Genomic DNA, 19,680 nt, shown 5'->3' on the forward strand with positions numbered 1-19,680 from the left:
CCTCTTCCTTCCCCGAAGAACCAACTCTAATGCAGTAGCTTCACCGCAGGCTCCATTCAGCCATGAAGATCTTATTCATCAACCACAAGTTGCTGACGTCCGTTTGGAGGAGCAGCAGGAAACTTGGTGGATCGGTCCCCCAAGCCGCGAGGCTGTTTACGTCTCTCAATCTTTCCGAGTTTGAAGCCATTAATCGAGGGGACAAAGAGGTGCCGAAGTACTTTAATTTCGCAAATGACGTGCTGGATAAATGGTCTAAAATTGAAAAGGTAAGGTTCCTTCCGAAGAATTTTAGAGGAGGGGGGACTCCTGATGGATGTGCAATGTCCCCATATCTCTCTTTTTTCCCCCCTTCAAATAATTGAAGAGAAATGAGGCAACATACCAGATTGGGACCTTGATACTTTGTCAGCCCCAAATTTTAAGCAAATCATGTAGTGTTTGCTTGTTTTTAAGTATTAAAGTATTAATAGTTTTAAGTATTTAAGTATTAAGCATCATGGAAGAAAATATTGTTTGGAACTCCATTCCCTTATACAGTTCGCAAAGAGTGCAATGTAAATTTGGAAATTATAACCATAATTCGTGTCTCAGCACTTCCCCTGATAACCTGCATGCTTGCTTTTTATTTATTTCACTTATTTTTAATTATTAAAATTTGTTTTCTGCCCTTCTTGCCACAAGGCAACTCTAGGCAGCTTACAACATTAAAATGACACCATAAATATTGGTATAAATGTGTAAAATCACGCTAAAATTGCGATAAATAAATATAACTTTTTCTTCTATCAAGGTGAGATTTCTCTTCTTAGGATATAGTCTATCTTAATTTTTTAAATTAAATGGTTTATTTGTTTTCATTTTTCTTTTTTTGTATTCTTTTTTTTAAAGAATAGCATAATGTAAATAAGAGATTTTCAAGAATTATAAATTCAAAAATGTCAGAAGTAACATGAATATAGTTCTATGTGCTACGATTTCCTGCATCAGTTTAGAACTTTAAACCATAACTAAAATAAAATTGGTCTACGATGATTTAACAGCAAAACCCAAGGTGATATAAATTATAAATCAAAATGAGAGATAGCAACAATTTCTGCCTCTTTTAAGAATTCTATTCCTAAGGAGAAGAAAAGGAGGAGGCTAGAAAAATATTTTTCTTTAAGAATAAGAATAAAAAAGGACAAGAAATAAGAAAATAAAAACAGCTGAATCCTGAAAATCCACTCCCTGCTCACTAGAATTTTTTTACGTTTCTAAAATAGTCATTTTATTTTAAACATTTTGTGAGATGCAAAAAAAACAGCAAATCTCATAAAAAGTGAAACAGAGACCATGAACAAGTAAAAAGCAGATTTATTAAATATGTTTTTCTTCTAGCCAGGTTTTCCCTACGTAGCCAAGGTTTTTTTTGTAGCTCCAGCTCAGTAGAATCACATCTACTCGGTTCTGGGCTTTTTTCCTTTCTAACACCTAATATATAATATATATATTATAAGCTTTTGCAAAAGGGTTCTCCCATGGAAGAGAGAGAATGTCTGACCACTTTGATTACATGGTTTAAATACAGTTTTCGAGGTACAACAATACAATGCAAACGCATTGTCTTTAGGTCTTATATAACATTTTGGCTTTCTTCACATGTTCTGCCTGGAGTTCCCCTCCAAAAGTACCCTCCAAAAATACCCTTTACATATGTTTTCATACCTATTGGTATTGTTCTCCTTAATTGATCATTAGGCTCTTCCTCTTTTTCAATAGAGCTTAGGTCAGCCTGACCCAATTTAGAATATACCAAAGCATCTATTTCCTCAAAACAAGCCTCAGAGTTCCTTTTTCCTTTCCAGAATATAATGCTTACTCATGTCCTATTCTCAGGGTTATATAAATCAGGTTATATGAAGGTTATTTATTTATTTATTTATTATTTATTTTTTAAATTTCTATACCGCCCTTCTCCAAATAGGACTCAGGGCGGTGCACAGCCAAGGTAAAAACAGAGCATACAAAATTCAAAAACAGTATTAAAATAATTAAATATTTGGCCGTAAATTAAAACAACCCAATTTAAGATCAATTTAAAATTTAACTCAAGCCAGCCCAGCTAGTTGAAATAAATAGGTTTTCAGGGCCCAACGAAAAATCCGGAGGTCTGTTATTGTACGTATCTCTGGGGGGAGGTTGTTCCAGAGGGTGGGCGCCGTCACAGAGAAGGCTCTCCCCCTGGGGGTCGCCAACCGACATTGTCTGGCGGACGGCACCCTGAGGAGGCCCACTCTGTGCGAACGTACTGGCCGGTGGGAGGCTATTGGTGGCAGAAGGCGGTCTCGTAAGGTTAAATATGGCGTTGCTTTGGTTATGCTTTTTACAGGAATAATTCATTTTTCTCTCACATTTATATAGCAGCTCATCTTCTAACGAACTCTGGGCGGCCGCCAATCATGCATTTAAAAAACACATAACGTTATATTAAAACTATAAAACCAAACACATTAAAACATTAAACTATCTTTCAATCTTCCCCAATCTTCCAGATGTGTGAACTTACAACATCCAGAACTCTGAAGCCCACGATGATCCGTTCTGGAGGTCAAATCCCCACATTTGGAAGACAAAACCGTTCTGAATTTTTTTATTAGGTTCACTATTTTCCTTTCTCATTCTACGAACTAAAGAAATAACTTTTGATTGACCATCTCAACGGAGAAACCTTCTTCTATTATCTGGTTGAACCTCCCCAGATCAGCTTGCTTAGTACGGTGGAGGAAACTATGAGCATTTATTTGATTTTATATATTTATTTATTTGTCAACTATGTATAAGATAACAGGTAGAAGTATAAACATGGTTATGAATACATGAAATGGATACGAATAAATGGGGATAGTAGGACAGGGACGGAAGGCACGCTGGTGCACTTATGCATGCCCCCTTTATGGACCTCTTAGGAATGGGGTGAGGTCCATGGTAGACAGTCTAAGGTTAAAGTTTTGGGGGTTTGGGGAAGAAACCACAGAGTCAGGTAGAGCATTCCAGGCATTGACCACTCTGTTGTTGAAGTCGTATTTTCTGCAATCGAGTTTGGAGCGGTTTACCATGAGTTTGTATCTATTGTGTGCTCGTGTATTATTGCGGTTGAAGCTGAAGTAGTCATTGATAGGTAAGATGTTGTAGCAGATAATTTTGTGTACTACGCTTAGGTCAGACTGAAGGCGGCATAGTTCTAAATTGTCTAATCCCAAGATTTCAAGCCTGGTGGCATAAGGGATTCTGTTGTGAGCGGAGGAGTGGAGGACTCTTCTCGTGAAATACCTCTGGACTCGCTCGATTGTACTAATGTCCGATATACAGTGCGGGTTCCTGGCAGATGAGCTGTATTCAAGAATTGGTCTAGCAAAGGTTTTTATGGCCTAGTTTGCAGTACAATATTATCAGAGAAGAAGCTTCGCAAGATTACGTTAACAACTCTTAATGCCTTTTTGGCAATGTTGTTGCAGTCTCTTTCGATATTGTTTTGCAGGATGGAGGGAGACCACATCACCCAGCTTTCTGGTGGATTGATGGAAAAGGAGGAGAAGTGAAATGGGGCTTTGAAAAACTGGGCTTTGTCTCCAGGAAAGCGGCCAACGTACTCACGGGACCCTGTGGCCTACAGAGAGGAGACCGAGTGATCCTCATTCTGCCTCGGATCCCAGAGTGGTGGCTGCTAACCGTGGCATGTATTAGAACAGGTAAAAAAAACCAAACCCTCATCAGATGAGGAAGCAATTCGGAAAATATTAGGCTGTGCAGAGATGGACAGACTGACTTTAAAAATAAAAGACAAAGAAGATGGCCTTACAGGTTTCGTAAAGGGTAGGCTTCTTGACAATGGACAGGTGTATGACAATATCATCAAGTATGTAGCACTGTTCTACAGGGGGAGGCAGGTATCCTAGTAGGATCTTAATTTGAGATGGATGAAGTTCTACCTTACCTTGTCACTGCCTTCAGTTGTCCTACCTCCAGGCTTCCCTAAAGTCATAATGATGGATGCAGGAATGATGACCCAGAACCTCATCTTCCATTCTTGCTTTTTTTGGGGAGGGATGGAACAAGGTGACTTTTCAAAGCTTCTCGCGAAGAAGCAACGTGGTAAGAACATCCTCAAAGTTATGTATTTATTCACCTTGCCAGGGATCATCTTCATCCCGGGGACCCCACAGCTGACAGCCAAAGATATCCAGTACAGGCTCCAGGTTTCCAAACCTAAAGGCATCATCACGAATGATTCGCTGGCCCCCATGGTGGACACCGTCTCTTCGTCATGTCCTTCTCTGCAAACCAAGTTGTTGGTCTCCGAGGGCAGGCGAGAAGGATGGCAACATTTCAAGGAGCTGTTTGAGTAAGGCACAAGGAATAACAGAGTTGGAAGAAGGGACCTTGTAGGTCATCAAGTCCAAGCTGGAGATCCTACACCATTTCTGACAGATGGCAGTCCAGTCTTTTCTTGAATGCCTCCAGTGATGAAGCTCCCACAACTTCTGAATACTACACACCTAAGGGTGGGATTCAGCCGGTTTTGACTGGTTCAGGCAACCCAGATGTCAAAGAGGTTGTAGAAAAAATGCTTTTAAAAATCTCTGACGATCCCAGCTGAGCCGCGCAATCATCATAGGCTTCTTTTTTACTTTTAATAGCATTTTTTCTATAACCTCTTTGGCCGTAAAAAAAATGCTTTTAAAAGCCTCTGACTATCAGGCAACTCAGCTGGGATCGTCATAGCTGGCCGAAGAGGTTGTAGAAAAAATGCTTTTAAAAGCCTCTGACGATCCCAGCTGAGTCACGCAATCATCAGAGGCTTTTTTTTTTTTAACTTTTAAAAGCAATTTTTCGGCTTCGAAGAGGTTGTAGAAAAAATGCTTTAAACAAAAAAGACTCTGATGATCGCACGGCTCAGCTGGGCATTGGGGGGGACAGGGATTTTTGCTACCAGTTCTCCGAACCACCACCCGCCATCACTACCGGATCGGGGGATTCAGTCCGAACAGGGAGCATTTCACCCCTGAATTGAACCTGGAAGTATCTGAGAACCTGAGAAATAGCGAAATGGATCTGGCAAGGGTAGATAAGCGCTGAGAAGGGGAAAGTGAGAATGTTACACATGGGAGTCTATATCGTGTTCCAGAAATCTGTGAACGTAACTGTTCAAAACAGTTTTGAAAGATTTGTGGTCTGCAGTTGTTGACGTCCCTTTTGAGTTCAATCGATCGATCGAAATGTAAATTGTGAATGCAGTGTTAAAGGTAGCAATTTTGTAAAGCAATCATTCAGAAATCTACTTCCCAGGAGAGAAAAAACAAGCTCTTTAACAGACACTCTCGGTGGCGGTGCTTTTTAAATATTGTGAAAAATAAAACAAGCAGGTGCTTAAAACCAGTAACGCAGGTCCTTTGCATGTCTGAGTGCCACTTTCCACCATCGTTGTAGGTCTGAGAGGCATTTAAGTCTGCAAATGAAACACCTACCTGGGAATAATTCTCAGCACACTCAGCGAGCTTTTCTTTCCAGTCAACACACATTAGACTCCGCTCTGAATTTCTGGCAGATAATTACTTCATTCAGGCAGGGAAGGCAACAGGGAGCCCTGAGATGGTCAACACTCTAGATCAGGGGTGCCAAACTCAAGGGTTGCTTAAATTTGGCCCACGGACCAACCTGGAAATATCAAAGGACCGTCTTGCAGTGTTTCTGCTGGCCAAAATGGGCGATGGGCAGCGGTGGGCTTCAAAAGTTTTAGCAAGGGGTTCTCTGCCCGGTTGTTGGGTGGGTGTGGTCATGGCAGGCGTGGCCTAGTCGGCCTCCTGCACCACAGTGGGGAGGCATTTTTGCCCTCCCTAGGAGGCTTTCCTTGAGCCTCCGGGAGGGCAAATACGGCCTCCCCAGGCTCCAGAGGCCCTCTGGAGGCTGGAAACTGGCCCGTTTCCGGCCTTCCCGAACTTCTGGTAGGCCTGTTTTTTGCCCTCCCTGAGCCTCTGTACACATCCTGCACTTACTTGCATCCAAAACGGGCCGCGTGGGGACTCCTGGGAGGGTTGGGGTGGGCAGGGCCAGTCAGGAGTGGGATTTGGGGGGTTCTCTGAATTGCACAGAATCTTAGCTAGAGGTTCTCCCAAACCCCTACAAACTCCCAGCAGCCCACCCCTGGCCATGCCCCCCTCCCCCCCGCGAGGCACGTTTTTGGGTGGAAGAGTATTGCGGGAGGCTGTCCAGGCCGAAAACGGGGTGTGGGGCGGCTGCATGCGCCCCACCGTGCCCCATTTTGACTGACAGGATGCTGCAGGAGGTGTCCGTCTCATCCCCCCCCCTGCTCCCCCTGCTGGCCCGCGGAAGACAACTCTGATCCGGCCCTCGAAGAAATCTAGTTTGACACCCCTGCTCTAGATAAAACATCCCTCTAGGAGTGATGTGATCAGTTAATCAGTTTGACCTAGTTGATCAATTTTCATTTTTTTTTAAAGTGAGAAGGATGAAGTTTCTTTATGTTCATGGCTGACGTCCTTCCTTGGGTTTCTTTCAGGGCTGCTCCTTCCCGCCACGACTGTGTTCAAACCCAGAGCGATGATCCAATGGTTATATACTTCACCAGCGGAACCACAGGTTCTCCAAAGATGGCTGAACACTGTCAAACCAGCTTAGCCTTGGGCTTGGCCCTAACGGGAAGGTATCCTTCTTAATTTTCTTGTAGGCCTTGAACTTGACCCCAACCAACCAGAATTCGGTCTATTCAACCTCTTGGAGTTTCATGCAAGGTGTTCTGCCCCAGCTACGGGTCCCAAGAAGTGTAGACCCCTTTCAAAATTCAGGCTTTAACCACCAATGTCCTTATCAACCTCCTATGAACAACCTGCTAAACAAAGTCCGACAAGGGTTGGCAATCAGCCCAGAAACCAAGTTGTAGCAAAAAAACTCACTCTCAAAATGCTCTGCGTAGGACCAAACGTTGTTTCCAGCAACATTTGCCAGCTGTGTGAGAACTTAAATAGGCTAAGGAAGTGGCCAATTAACCCAAAGCCTTACTCTCAAGGAGACCTCCTCCTGAGTAGCCAACCCTGCCTTTTGGCAGCCCTACGTGCTTGAGCATTGAGAAGAGGCTCCTCCACTTCACTCTCTTCACTTGAAGGAGCCTCTGGAGGTTCTGAAGGCCCTGGCTGAGTTTCTGCCTCTGGCACCACATTCTCTTCAGCCTCCTCGCTGTCCGACTCGAGCGCTGGCTGCACAGGCTGCTGGCGCGACACCACACCAGCCTCCTCGTCATCGGGATCAGCCACAATCCACGCAGGCCGCTGGCGGGTCACAACACAAGGCCTCTGGAGAAGGGACGGCCCCAGAGGACAATTGCCAACAAAGAACCTCTTGAACCCTGTAGAAAATTTAAGACCACGTAAAAAGATCTTGTCTGTTTGAAGGTAATCCAGAGTCTCACCTAAAATGTCTGTGCCTCGCAGGTATTGGCTGGACTTCAAGCCTTCAGATGTCATATGGAACATGTCTGATACTGGTTGGGTGAAGGGGTCTTTGGGAGGGGTCTTCTGCCCTTGGCTTCGAGGGACCAGTGTCTTCATACACAGCATGCCACAGTTTGACCCAAAGGAACTTCTAAAAGTAAGAATTATACATCCAATCATTGGTGGTGGGGGGAATGTATTGTGATCTTTGATACACTAAACAACCAGCGCATTTCTTGGTTCATCTGTCTGCTGATTTAGACAGGAACACAACATTTTTATTTTGGCAGCTTGGAACCAACTTCCAGAGGAGGTACCTGCACCACAGTGAGGGGGGATTTTTGCCCTCCCCGGGCTCCAGAGGCTTTTCTCGAGCCTCTGGGAGATTGAAAATGGCTTCCCCAGGCTCTGGAGGCCCTCCGGAGGCCAGAAACAGGCCCGTTTCTGGCCTTCCCAAACTTCTGTTAGGGCCATTTTTTGCCCTCCCTGAGCCTCCGCATGCACCCTGCACTTACCTGCATCCAAAACGGGCCGCATGGGGACTCCTGGGAGGGGAGGGGCAGGGTGGGTGGGACCAGCCATGAGTGGGATTTGGGGGTTCTCCGAACTGTACAGAATCTTAGCTAGAGCTTTCCCGAACCCCTGCCAACTCCCAGCAGCCCATCCCTGCTTGGGATTAACACAGGTCCATCATCCAACAGAAATTTAAAAACATAAACTTAAAAAAAAAACCTCAAAGGACAGATTCAATGGACCATGAGGTCTTTTCCTGCCATCAGTTTTCTATGATTCTATGTTTTATGAAACTAATGTTCTGTCCCCGTCCCACACACGCACCCCCACAGACGGCCTGGAGTTAATAAGCCACACGACAAAATCTTTGAAGATAAAGCTGGCAGCAACCCAGTGGCTAGCTGCCAATTCAGACTTTACTCACACAAAACAAAGATTAGACTGCAAGCATTCCGATAAAACAGGCAAAGTTTCAGCAATACAAGGATTAGTCCAAATGCAGTCTGACAAGGCAGGCAGAAGTTCAGTAACGCAGAGATCATGGATTATTTCTAGTTTTTGCTCGTCACAAACTGAACTGGCCACCACACCCACATTTATACCCTGTGGGGTGTGGTCCAGTGACTCAGCTAATCTCTGGCATGCCTTCCCCTCTGCTGCGCATGCTTCTCCCTGCACCGCGGCCGAGGATCCAGCCAGCACTTATCTCCCTCATCGCTGTCCACCTGTGGCTGCGGGGACGTGCTTGGCTCTGGGCCTATCTCTTGGCCTTCGGTGTCCTCCGGAGGCATTGCCAGAGAGGAGGGTCCTGGAGAGGGAGGCCTTGCCAACTCCTCTCCCTCACTCTCAGAGTCTGCATCTGTCGATAGCCCAGGCTCAGGCAACGGAGCCACAACAACTAAATGAGCGGTAGTATCAAAAGATGATTTTTGTTTTTAAGTGGGTCAGACTAGGTAAGACACCTAGAATCCCTTCACCATTATCCCTGATCTATATTTCTCATTTCTTCTTGACTTTCCAACTCCCATTATGTCTTACCTTTAATCCTGCTGGCTTCGTACCGCTGGATTAGTATCAAAGGTGCTTTTTGAAAAGAGCCGCTGGACTTTTTTGTTTTGTTTTGTTTTTCCTTGAAGCCGTTTCACTTCTCATCCAAGAAGCTTCATCGGTTCTGGCAGGATGGTGGGGGGAGATGGAAGGATAAAGCTTCTTGGATGAGAAGCGAAATGTCTTCAAGGAAAAAAACCAAGGAAGTTGAGTTGCCTTTTGAAAAAGCACCTTTGAGACAACTGTGACCTGGATAACTGAGAATCTCCAAAGAGATGCTGGATTTGTAGATTATTGTAATTATTACTGTTATTGTTATTATTTTATTCATCAAACATGAAACTCTGTCAACTGAACATTTAAAATTGTATCACAAATACCATTGACTGGTGCTAATCGTTGATACGGGTTGCTGCCAGCATCCTAGGGATCAACCAAGTATCTTCTTAAAATGTATAACGTTCCAGGTAGCACATTTTTTCTGCAGTTCCACTGGTGTTATTGCAGGAAGCTGCAATTTCTTGATGTATTTTGTCAAATTCTTGGGCATGGTACTAAGTGCCCCAATGACAATGGGTACCATTGTCACATATTTCATCCATAATCACGTAGTTTCGATGGCCAGGTCATGATATTTCGTGACATTATTATTGTTATTATTGTTGTTATCATCATCATCATCTTTATCATTATTAAATTTATTTCCCTCCTGTCTCATCATGGGCTACTCCAGCAAAATCCAGAAAGTAATAGCTTTGCCAACCTTTAACCCAGAAAGAGCTTTAAAGAATGAGGACGATGCAACTCCATCATTTTCACATCCGTTTCTTCCTCCTTCCTTTTTTCCTCTCTTTAGACGCTTTCCAAGTACCCAGTGACAACCTTGTGTACTGCTCCAACAGTCTACCGCATGCTGGTGCAGGAGGACCTTAGCAGGTAGCTCCCCTTTTTTGCGACCGTCTGACAAGCAAAGTCAACGGGGAAGCCAAGTTTCACTTAACAACCAAGTTCCTCACTTAACAATTTCAGTTATTTGCTTAACAACTGCGGCAAGGAAGGTCATCCAAGGGGGCAAAATTCACTTAACAAATGTCTGACTTAGCAACAGAAATGTTGGGCTCCATTGCCGTCGTAAATCGAGAACTACCTATACAACATTTCTGTCAGCAATCTCTTGAGTCCTTCCTCTGTCTCTCTTCGGGAAAACGTAATTTGCCATTTGTACTAGTAGTTTATCTTCCCACTGGATTTATTTATTTTTTTAAAATTTTGAGTTCCTTTTTTAAATGAGAAAGACGAGTATCGCTTCTGAGGATAATCCAGGCTAAAAACAATCCCAAAATACACAGCATTTTTTTTTCTTTTTGTACCTCTCTTCCTCTCTCGTTGATTTTCTTAATTTCTGTTTGTATTTTATTTTATAATAAACTTTAATTAAAAAAAAAAAGTGAAAAGTGAAATCTAGACAGGCCCCGACACAGGGGTGGGTTCTACTTACCTTTACTACCGGTTTGCAACAGGGCTGTGCGTGCTCTCTTCTGCGCAAGCGCAGAAGCATTTCGGTGACGTCGGGTTCGGTGGGCGGAGCCTCCCGCCAGTTTTACTACCGGTTCTATAAAACCGGTGCGAAACCGGAGGCAATCCACCACTGCCCAGACAGACAGAGGCAAAAGTTCCAATCAGCTAAAATTTGCAGACTCTTAGTACACACAACTTTGTCTAGCAACACCCAAGGCTGTCTCTGATTAGAATTTGCAAGCAGCCTTTACACCCTGCCAATAAAGGAGAATATTTGCAGCTCATCCAGTACTGATGATGTTACCTAGTTGGGTAAATGAAACGTCTGTAAGAAAACCTTGGTAGTACGGTGGTCTAAAGCACCCTGTTATTAAGACCAGCTGCCTGCAATTACTGCAGGTTCGAATCTCGCCAGGCTCAAGGTTGAGTCAGCCTTCCATCCTTTCTAAGGTAGGTAAATTGAGGACCCAGTTTGTGGGGGCAATAAGATGACTTTGTATAAATATACAAAAGGATGAAGGCTACTGCTTAACGCATTGTAAGCCGCCCTGAGTCTCCGGAGAAGGGCGGCATATAAATCAAATTTAAAAAAAAAACCCACCACGCTCAGAGAATACCAAGCCCACCTCATTACACCCTGCTTAATGATAGAGGCTCTGAATAACTATAGAAAACCGATCTCTTTTTTTCTTTTTCTCTGCATGAAGTTACCCATTCAAGAGCCTGTCTCACTGTTTGACTGGAGGGGAACCGATGAACCCGGAAGTGGTGTCCCAATGGAAAAAACAAACCGGGTTGCAAATCTACGAAGGCTACGGACAAACGGAAGTCGTACGTGCCTGTTCATAAAAGCTCCTTTCTCTTAACCAGGATAGTTAAGGACCCAGTAGCTAAAGGTGGTTAGATTTAGGACTGGGATTTTATTTTTATTTTATTTTTTCATAAAAAGTTTTTTATTTTTCAATTACAAAGATAAACATCCCATCTTTCCTTATGCAGTGTGTCATCTGGGTACAAATATCTATGTGCAGCATCTTTCGCTATTTGCCACGTCATTCACATTCACATGATTTCTCTAAACTTAATATTATAATACCATGTTTCCCCAAAAATAAGACATCCCCTGATAATAAGCCCAATCGGGCTTTTGAGTGCATGCGCTAAAATACACACCTATACCGAAAATAAGCCCTCCCCAAAAATATTTATATGGCAATAAGGCCAAGCACTTATTTCAGGGTTCAAAAAAATATAAGACAGGGTCTTATTTTCGGGAAAACATGGTATATACCGCTTCCCAGTGCTTGACAGTCCTCTCTAAGAGATTTACAGAGTCAGCCTATTGCCCTCCAATATTCTGGATCCTCGTTTTACCGACCACGGAAGGACGGAAGTGTCCAAAAGAAGGGCAATTCCAGGAGTATTCAAAATTGTTTGCTACAGGGGATGATAACAGCCAACGAAAAAGGGAAACCAGTTAAGCCAGGCTCCATGGGGACTGCAGCTTCACCTTACGATGTTCAGGTAGGACCATTCACCTGGCTCAGGTGAGATCAAGATTGGAAAGTCTATTTTTAACAAGGGAGGAAACCATGTATTTGTGGGAGGGGTTGTGGTTGTTGTTAGTTGCGAAGTTGTGTCCGACCCATTGCGACCACATGGCCAATGTTCCTCCAGGCCTTCCTGTCCGCTACAATCCCCCAGAATCCATTTAAGATCACGCCAACTGCTTCGGTGACTCCATCCAGCCACCTCGTTCTCTGCCGTCCCCTTCTTCTTTTGCCCTCCGTCGTTCCCAGCATTAGGCTCTTCTCCAGGGAGTCCTTCCTTCTCATTAGGTGGCCAAAGTATTTGAGTTCCATCTTCAGGATCTGTCCTTCTAAAAAGCAGTCAGGGTTGATCTCCTCTAGGACTGACCGGTTGGATCGCCTTGCAGTCCAAGGGACTAGCAGGAGTCTTCTCCAGCACCAGAGTTCAAAGGCCTCCATTCTTTGGCGCTCAGCCTTCCTTACGGTCCAACTTTCACAGCCATCCATTGCAACTGGGAAAACCATAGCATTGACTATACGCACTTTTGTTGGCAGGGTGATGTCTCTGCTTTTTAGTGTGCTGCCTAGATTTGCCATAGCTTTCCTCCCCAGGAGCAAGCATCTTTTAATTTCTGGGCTGCAGTCCCCATCTGCGGTGATCTTGGAGCCCAGGAAAATAAAATCTGTCACTACCTCCCTTTCTTCCCCATCTATTTGCCAGGAATTGAGAAGACCAGATGCCATGATCTTAGTTTTCTTAATGTTGAGTTTCAAGCTAACTTTTGCATTCTCCTTCTTCAAGACCCTTCACTCTTTTCTTTGCTAAGAGTCCATCAACATTGAAAAGAAGCACTTTTTTTGGTCACACTTGCTGAGTTATATACAATTTAGGAACGAGGTGCTTATAATTATGGATTGTGTCTGGACAATTACGATGAGATATGGTCACTGTTTATTGAGAAGTTTTGTGCAAAACTTCTTTTTTTCCATTTAATTATGTCCAATTCTCAGAGGCTGCGTGGAAAAGTCCCTGCAGTTTTCTTGGCAAGGTTTTTTCAGAAGGTAGCTTTTCTTTTCAGCCTACCTATCAACTTCAACTGATGGTAGGATCAGACCTGGATAGTACCTGGATTTGTGAGCCCAGGAGATTCCAGGGCCAATCTGAGATAAATAAATAAAAAATAGTTAAGGTGAGAAGCCCACTTTTCTCTTCTTGCCAAGGAAATGATATGGATGGGCCCTCAAAGTCAGTAGGAATTCTGCTCCTTTGCTTTTCTTTAACTCTAACTCTTCCTTCATCTTCCTTGCTGTTTTCTAGATTGTAGATGAAGATGGCAAAATTTTGCCCCACGGACAAGAAGGAGACATCGCTATCAGGATAAAACCCAAGCGTCCCTTTGGCTTCTTCTCTCACTATGTGGTAAGCAAGGAAGCAGGAAGTCCCTTCTCCATCCATCCGAAAGTCAGTGAAAGCAACAGGATTGTTATTTGTGTCTTTCCTCGTTGCGTGGAAATGGTGGGAACCTTCTGGAAACCATCATATGGAGGAGGGTTGCTGTCAACGCATGGGCAGTAGGCAATGCGGCATGCAAGACCCCACTTTCCATTCATGATCCTATCCATTCATTCATGACCAACATCTTGCGACGGGGTTCTTCAAATGCAGTGGCATAATTTTTTTAGAGAGAGGGCAAATTCTCCTGGTTTCTTTGTCAACATGAAGGTTGTAAATGAGTGGTGCGGTGGGCCAAGAGGTGGAGTCCTTACCTCACAATCAGGAGGCTGTGAGTTTGATCCTAGGTAGAGGCAGATATTTCTCTCTCTGCGCACATGAGAATATGTCTGCCGAAAAAAGCTCCAAATTGGCAACAGGAAAGGCATCTGGCCAGTAAACATCAGCTCCATTCAGTTGCCCAGACTCCACTCCGCAAGGAATTATGGGGTCGTTAAAAGAGGAGGAGGAGGAGGATGAAGGTTATAAATGGAAGAAGAAGGTCCCTGGTTAAACTGCATTGCTTGAAGCTCCTGGGAATTGCAGAACATAGTTTAAAATCATGCCAGTAGAATCCAGCATCCATGTCATTTTGTTAATGTCCAGGACAACCCAGAAAAAAACTCAGCAGTTGTCCGGGGAAACTTCTACATCACTGGTGACCGAGGCTGGATGGATGAAGATGGCTATTTCTGGTTTATTGGAAGGTCTGATGATGTCATCATCTCCTCAGGGTTGGTCCATCTCAACATATGTTAGAAAAAGTGGGAGGGTGGGAAAGCATCCCAAAATCATTGTTAGCATCATCTGGGTCAGGACCAGATTGGTCTTGAAAGACCCTTCTGTTGATCTTTGATTTCATTCAGATGTCAATGTTGGCCAAGCCCAACTCAAATTGGGGTGACTTCTGCTAAACTCCACATAGCTGCTCAAAAGAACCCAGAATTAGTCAAAGATCCAATAGAATTAAGACTAAATAAAGAATCTTGGAAAGGATATAGGAATTGCCAACCCTGATTTATTATTGATTTCATGAAACATCATTATTAAATTATGATTAATAATAAATAATTTATTAATAGCAAGGATTTAATAATTTAATAAGGGTTATTATTATTAATCCTTATTAAAATATGAAAGGCAGGATAATAAATAAATTAAAGCAGAGTCTTTTTGATGATGTGAAATCTTTCTTTTCAGTTCCTTGACTGAGTTTCTAAGATGAATCAACAAACAGCCTCCAATCTTCTGATTCTTTATTTCTAATATTCTTTCATTCCTTGTTCTTTTTTTTTTCTTCTTTAATTTCCAATCCTGGTTTTGGGATCTCTCTCTTTTTCTTTTTTTTTTAATTTGATTTATATGCCGCCCTTCTCCGGAGACTCAGGGCGGCTTACAGTGCATTAAGCAATAGCCTTCATCCTTTTTGTATATATTTATACAAAGTCAGCTTATTGCCCCCACAAACTGGGTCCTCAATTTACCTACCTTAGAAAGGATGGAAGGCTGAGTCAACCTTGAGCCTGGGGAGATTCGAACTTACTTTAATTGCAGACAGCTGGTGTTAAATTACAGAGCTCTGTCTGTTGAGCTATCCAGGCTCATTTTTCCATCTAAGTAGATCCAATCTTGCTCAACTTTTTGAACTAAGACAAGATCAGCTAAGGAGCAGCCCCTGCTCCCCCCCCCCAAAAAAACTAGGCAGTTGAATTGTAATTATATTTAAATATGCAAATTTTGGTTTTGTTCTGGGTCCCATTTGCCAAATGCCACACCTACACTACACAGAGCCGCGGTGGCGCAGTGGTTAGAGTGCAGTACTGCAGGCTACTTATGTTGACTGCCGGCTGCCAACAATCTGGCAGTTCAAATCTCACCAGGCTCAAGGTTGACTCAGCCTTCCAACCTTCCGAGGTGGCTAAAATGGGGACCCAACTTGTTGAGGGCAATATGCTGACTCTGTAAGCCATTTAGAGAGGGCTGTAAAAGCACTGTGAAGCGGTATATAAGTCTTAAGTGCTACTGCTCCTTCCTTCCTTCCTTCCTTCCTTCCTTCCTTCCTTCCTTCCTTCCTTCCTTCCTTCCATGGTGTGCAGTGATTAAAATGCAGTATTGCAGGCTAACTCTGCCCACTGCCAAGAGTTCAAACCTGACCAACTCAAGGTCAAGGTGGGTAAAATGAGGACCAGATTGTTGGCGGCAATGTGTTGACTCTGTAAACCGCTTAGAGGGCTGTAAAAGCACTATAAAGTGGTATATAAATCTAAAGGCTATGGCTATTACCCTTCCTTCCTTCCTTCCTTCCTTCCTTCCTTCCTTCCTTCCTTCCTTCCTTCCTTCCTTCCTTCCTTCCTTCCCTCCCTCCCTCCCTCCCTCCCTCCCTCCCTCCCTCCCTCCCTTCCTTCCATGGTGCGCAGTGGTTAGAATGCATTATCGCAGGTAAACTCTGCTGACTGCCAGCAGTTCAATGCTGACCGGCTCAAGGTTGACTCAGCCTTCCGTCCTTCCGAGGTCGCTAAAATGAGGACCCAGATGGTTGGGGACAATAGGCTGACTCTGTAAACCGCTTAGAGAGGGCTGTAAAAGCACCAGGTATATAAGTCTAAGGGCTATTGCTACACCCAAAGTCCTACATTCCATTTAGAGGCAATAATTTGGTTCTTTCTTCCCCAGATACCGCATTGGGCCTTTCGAAGTAGAAAGTGCTTTGATTGAACATCCAGCCGTGGTTGAATCAGCTGTTGTCAGCAGTCCGGATAGTGTCCGAAGGGAGGTAATGAAGCTTTTCTATAAATCTGAAAATTAGTTGTAAACTTAAGGAGGTTTTTAAGAAGTGATTGGACAAACATTTGTCTGAAATGGTACAGGGTTTCCTGTCTTAAGCAGGGGGTTGGACTAGAACAGGGATCCCCAATTTTTCAGACCTCAGGGACCACTAAATTCATAATATTAAATCCCGCGGACCACTAATATGATCTGCCTAATGACTGGCTGGGTGGGCGTGGCTAGTTTATAGGCCCTATTTATACTGAAATCAAACTTTTACGCGTTTTTCTCCTGTCTGCATGGTGTGCGTTGAGTTTGAAGTCTCATTCTTTGGGGTGGGAAGGAGGCCTGACCTAGGCTTCCTTAGCAAGTATAAAGCACAATCATAGTCCCGCAAAACCTCTTTTATGTATACGACTGTAAATTACTTTCATTTACAATCTGCAAGGCTTGATAAATAGTCCTTCAGAGGAGCATCCATCTCACGTGGAACGCTGCCAGAGAGCTAATTTCCAGACGCAGGGCAAGGCCAAACTTGGCACAGAGTCACAAACCGAACTTTCAGATCTTGAATTGGACAGATGAACTAATTGCTTCCTGCAAAAGCTCACGTCCCGTTTGCACCTCTTTTATGTCTTATGGAAGGGGCCAATCATCTCCAAGCCTTACTCCCAAGTCGACCCTGTTTTCTTCATTGTTCTTGTCGTCTGGCAGCTCTGCGCATGCGCACACTGGGAACAGGCTCCCGCTGTTCTTCTGCCTCGCTGCTGTCAGACTCCGGAGGCTGCACATAACTATCAGATGGCCTTGGGCCCCTCTCTGCCTCCGATGCAGAGCCCTCGTCCGAGCTTTCCCCAGACTCCAGGACTAGCCCAAGTTCCTCCCCAACCTCCTCACTGTCCGACTCTGCTGTCAGTTCTGCTGGCCGCCGGCGGGCCACAATAGAAGGAAAGTTTCCACCTGCCTTTTTGTTTTCATAAAAAAACTTGTCTGCTTTTAGTCTGACCTCTTGATCAGTAGCTGCTATGGATGGCTTTGTTTTCCAGGTGGTAAAAGCATTTGTGGTTTTGTCTCCTGAGTTCGCATCACACGACCCAGAGAAATTAACTCGGGAGCTGCAAGATCACGTCAAGAAAGTGACGGCTCCGTACAAGTATCCCAGAAAGGTGACTGTTAGAACAAGGTGGTGTTGAATCATACAGAAGCCTGCTCTGAAGGGCCATAACAGAATAACCTTAGAATAGAATAGAATAGAATAGAATAGAATAGAATAGAATAGAATAGAATAGAATAGAATAGAATAGAATAGAATAACAGAGTTGGAAGGGACCTTGGAGGTCTTCTAGTCCAACCCCCTGCTTAGGCAGGAAACCCTGCATCACTTCAGACAAATGGTTATCCAACCTCTTCTTAAAAACTTGCAGTGTTGGAGCATTCACAACTTCTGGAGGCATGCAGTTCCACTGATTAATTGTTCTCACTGCCAGGAAATTTCTCCTTAGTTCTAGGCTGCTTCTCTCCTAGATTAGTTTCCACCCATTGCGTCTTGTCTTACCCTCGGGTGCTTTGGAGAATAGCTTGACTCCCTCTTCTTTGTGGCAGCCCCTGAGATATTGGAAGACTGCTATCATGTCTCCCCTAGTCCATTGGGTTGTTAATCTGTATTCAAGTCCTTTTCATGAAATACCGTTGTGTTTGCGTCTTAACAACCACGTCAAAAAAAAAGAGTGTGACTCATTTAACAACGCTCATTGAACAATGCTGAAATTCTGATCTCCGCTGGGGTCATAATTCAGGAACTACTTCAATCTCCCCGACCTTAGAAAGGAAGGAGTTACGATTCTTTCTTTCCCCCCCCCACTTTCTTTTTATTATTTCGTAAGGTGGAATTCGTACAAGAGCTGCCCAAGACGATCAGTGGCAAAATCCGAAGGAACGAACTGCGAAAACGGGAATGGGGACAAATTTAATTCCACGTCATCCCATCATTATTTGCAGAAGGATCATCTGGCATATTTCTGCGTGTCCAAGTTGCATTTGCAAAGCTGAAAGCTGAGCAGCTACCCGAGCCCGGTGAAGTATGTAACTTCTGAAGAGCGTTCCCAAATCAGTAAAAATAAATTGGTTTGAGGGAGCCTCACTTTCTGAACAGGAATACTCTGGTGGAGTGAATCATATTTTTGTCTTTTTTTAGCCAATATTACACTCAGGGGCACTCCTGCGTTTTAATATTTCTTTTCTTAATTTCTGGGATTCCCGACCAATATCAATACCTTTAGTTTCTGAATAGTTTAAAAAAAACATTTCCACATGGTAGTTGCTCAAAACTTCCTTTTATTCCTTTTGACTTGGCAATTGCAGTTGTTGTTTTTCTGGCCAAGCTGCAAATCACTTTCTTTCCACTTTTCTAACATCTTTCATTTTATTGAGGGAGCCAGACCAATAAAATGCAATACAATCGTTTAAAATGCCGAACCGCCAAAATTCTGAATTTTGTTATGTCCGGGACAGCTTTTCACAAATGCTTTTAAAGTCGTGCTGGCATCAGGATTATCTTATGTGTAAATGATAATTTCTTAATCCAAGGTAGGCCACTGGTTCATCTTTCTATATGTTTTAATTAATCAAGTAATATTAGCTCTCAAATGGTGCATGCACATAGTTTCTACATTCAAAACACCTTTTGACTGCAAATTGAATTCTTTCCATTACTTTGGATCACAACGTGGAGGTCACAAACGTCCCCAATCAAAGCTGTCTATTTGGCCATCAAAACAGGTGTCTCAAACTTGAGGTGCTTTGCATACTCTAGAGCAGAATTTTTCAAATGTGGTAACTTTTTTAAAGATTTATACTCTTTAAACTCCCAGAATTCCTCAACGGGCCATGCTGGCTGGAAAATTCTGGGCGTCGAAGTCCACATGTCTTAAAAGCATGCTGGCTGGAGGATTCTGGGAATTGAGGTGCACACATCTTAAAAGTTGTCAAGTTTGAAAAACACTGCTCTAGATTCTCCTATCCCGTGTGTGTGTTTGTGTGAGGTGTGTGTGTGTGTGAGAGAGAGGTATAAATAGACAATATAGATGATAGATGATATATAGACAGACACAGGGACAGAGTCATGGGAAATTTTTCTTCTACAAAGAAATTTTTCTTCTGCACAGATAGCAATAGGTGAATAAATGAGCTAACACTGATCTGTTCGTTTGCATGCTGATTTTAAAAGGCAGAATTGCTCTCACTGATCGTTTATTTTCACACACCAAATCTCGATTTTTACAGACAAGTGTAGTTTTAAAAAAAGAAGCAAAGAACATGTGTTAGCCAA

The 19,680-nt window shown here is 43.5% G+C and overlaps 1 protein-coding gene across 1 annotated transcript; it reads left to right on the plus strand.

Annotated features, from left to right (window-relative positions):
* The first annotated feature begins 62 nt into the window (after positions 1-62).
* LOC139325368 (acyl-coenzyme A synthetase ACSM4, mitochondrial-like) lies at positions 63-18,322 on the plus strand. The gene is made up of 13 exons (XM_070955206.1): positions 63-269; positions 3,521-3,731; positions 4,177-4,384; positions 6,560-6,703; positions 7,488-7,644; positions 9,904-9,983; positions 11,273-11,396; positions 12,009-12,089; positions 13,413-13,514; positions 14,193-14,320; positions 16,260-16,359; positions 17,399-17,518; positions 18,236-18,322. Exons 1-13 carry the CDS (start codon positions 63-65, stop codon positions 18,320-18,322), a joined length of 1,749 nt encoding a protein of 582 aa, XP_070811307.1.
* The last annotated feature ends 1,358 nt before the right edge of the window (positions 18,323-19,680 follow it).

The sequence above is a fragment of the Pituophis catenifer genome, unplaced genomic scaffold, assembly GCF_029215685.1.
Source record: "Pituophis catenifer annectens isolate HBS135680 unplaced genomic scaffold, rPitCat1.0.hap2 SCAF_16, whole genome shotgun sequence".
In the NCBI taxonomy this organism is placed as follows: domain Eukaryota; kingdom Metazoa; phylum Chordata; class Lepidosauria; order Squamata; family Colubridae; genus Pituophis; species Pituophis catenifer.

Coding starts and splice junctions, on each gene's coding strand:
- LOC139325368 (XM_070955206.1), top strand. CDS start 63: ATGAAGATCTTATTCATCAACCACAAGTTGCTGACGTCCGTTTGGAGG. Junction 13,515..14,192: donor GCTTCTTCTCTCACTATGTG/GTAAGCAAGGAA, acceptor GTTAATGTCCAG/GACAACCCAGAAAAAAACTC. Junction 14,321..16,259: donor GATGTCATCATCTCCTCAGG/GTTGGTCCATCT, acceptor TTTCTTCCCCAG/ATACCGCATTGGGCCTTTCG.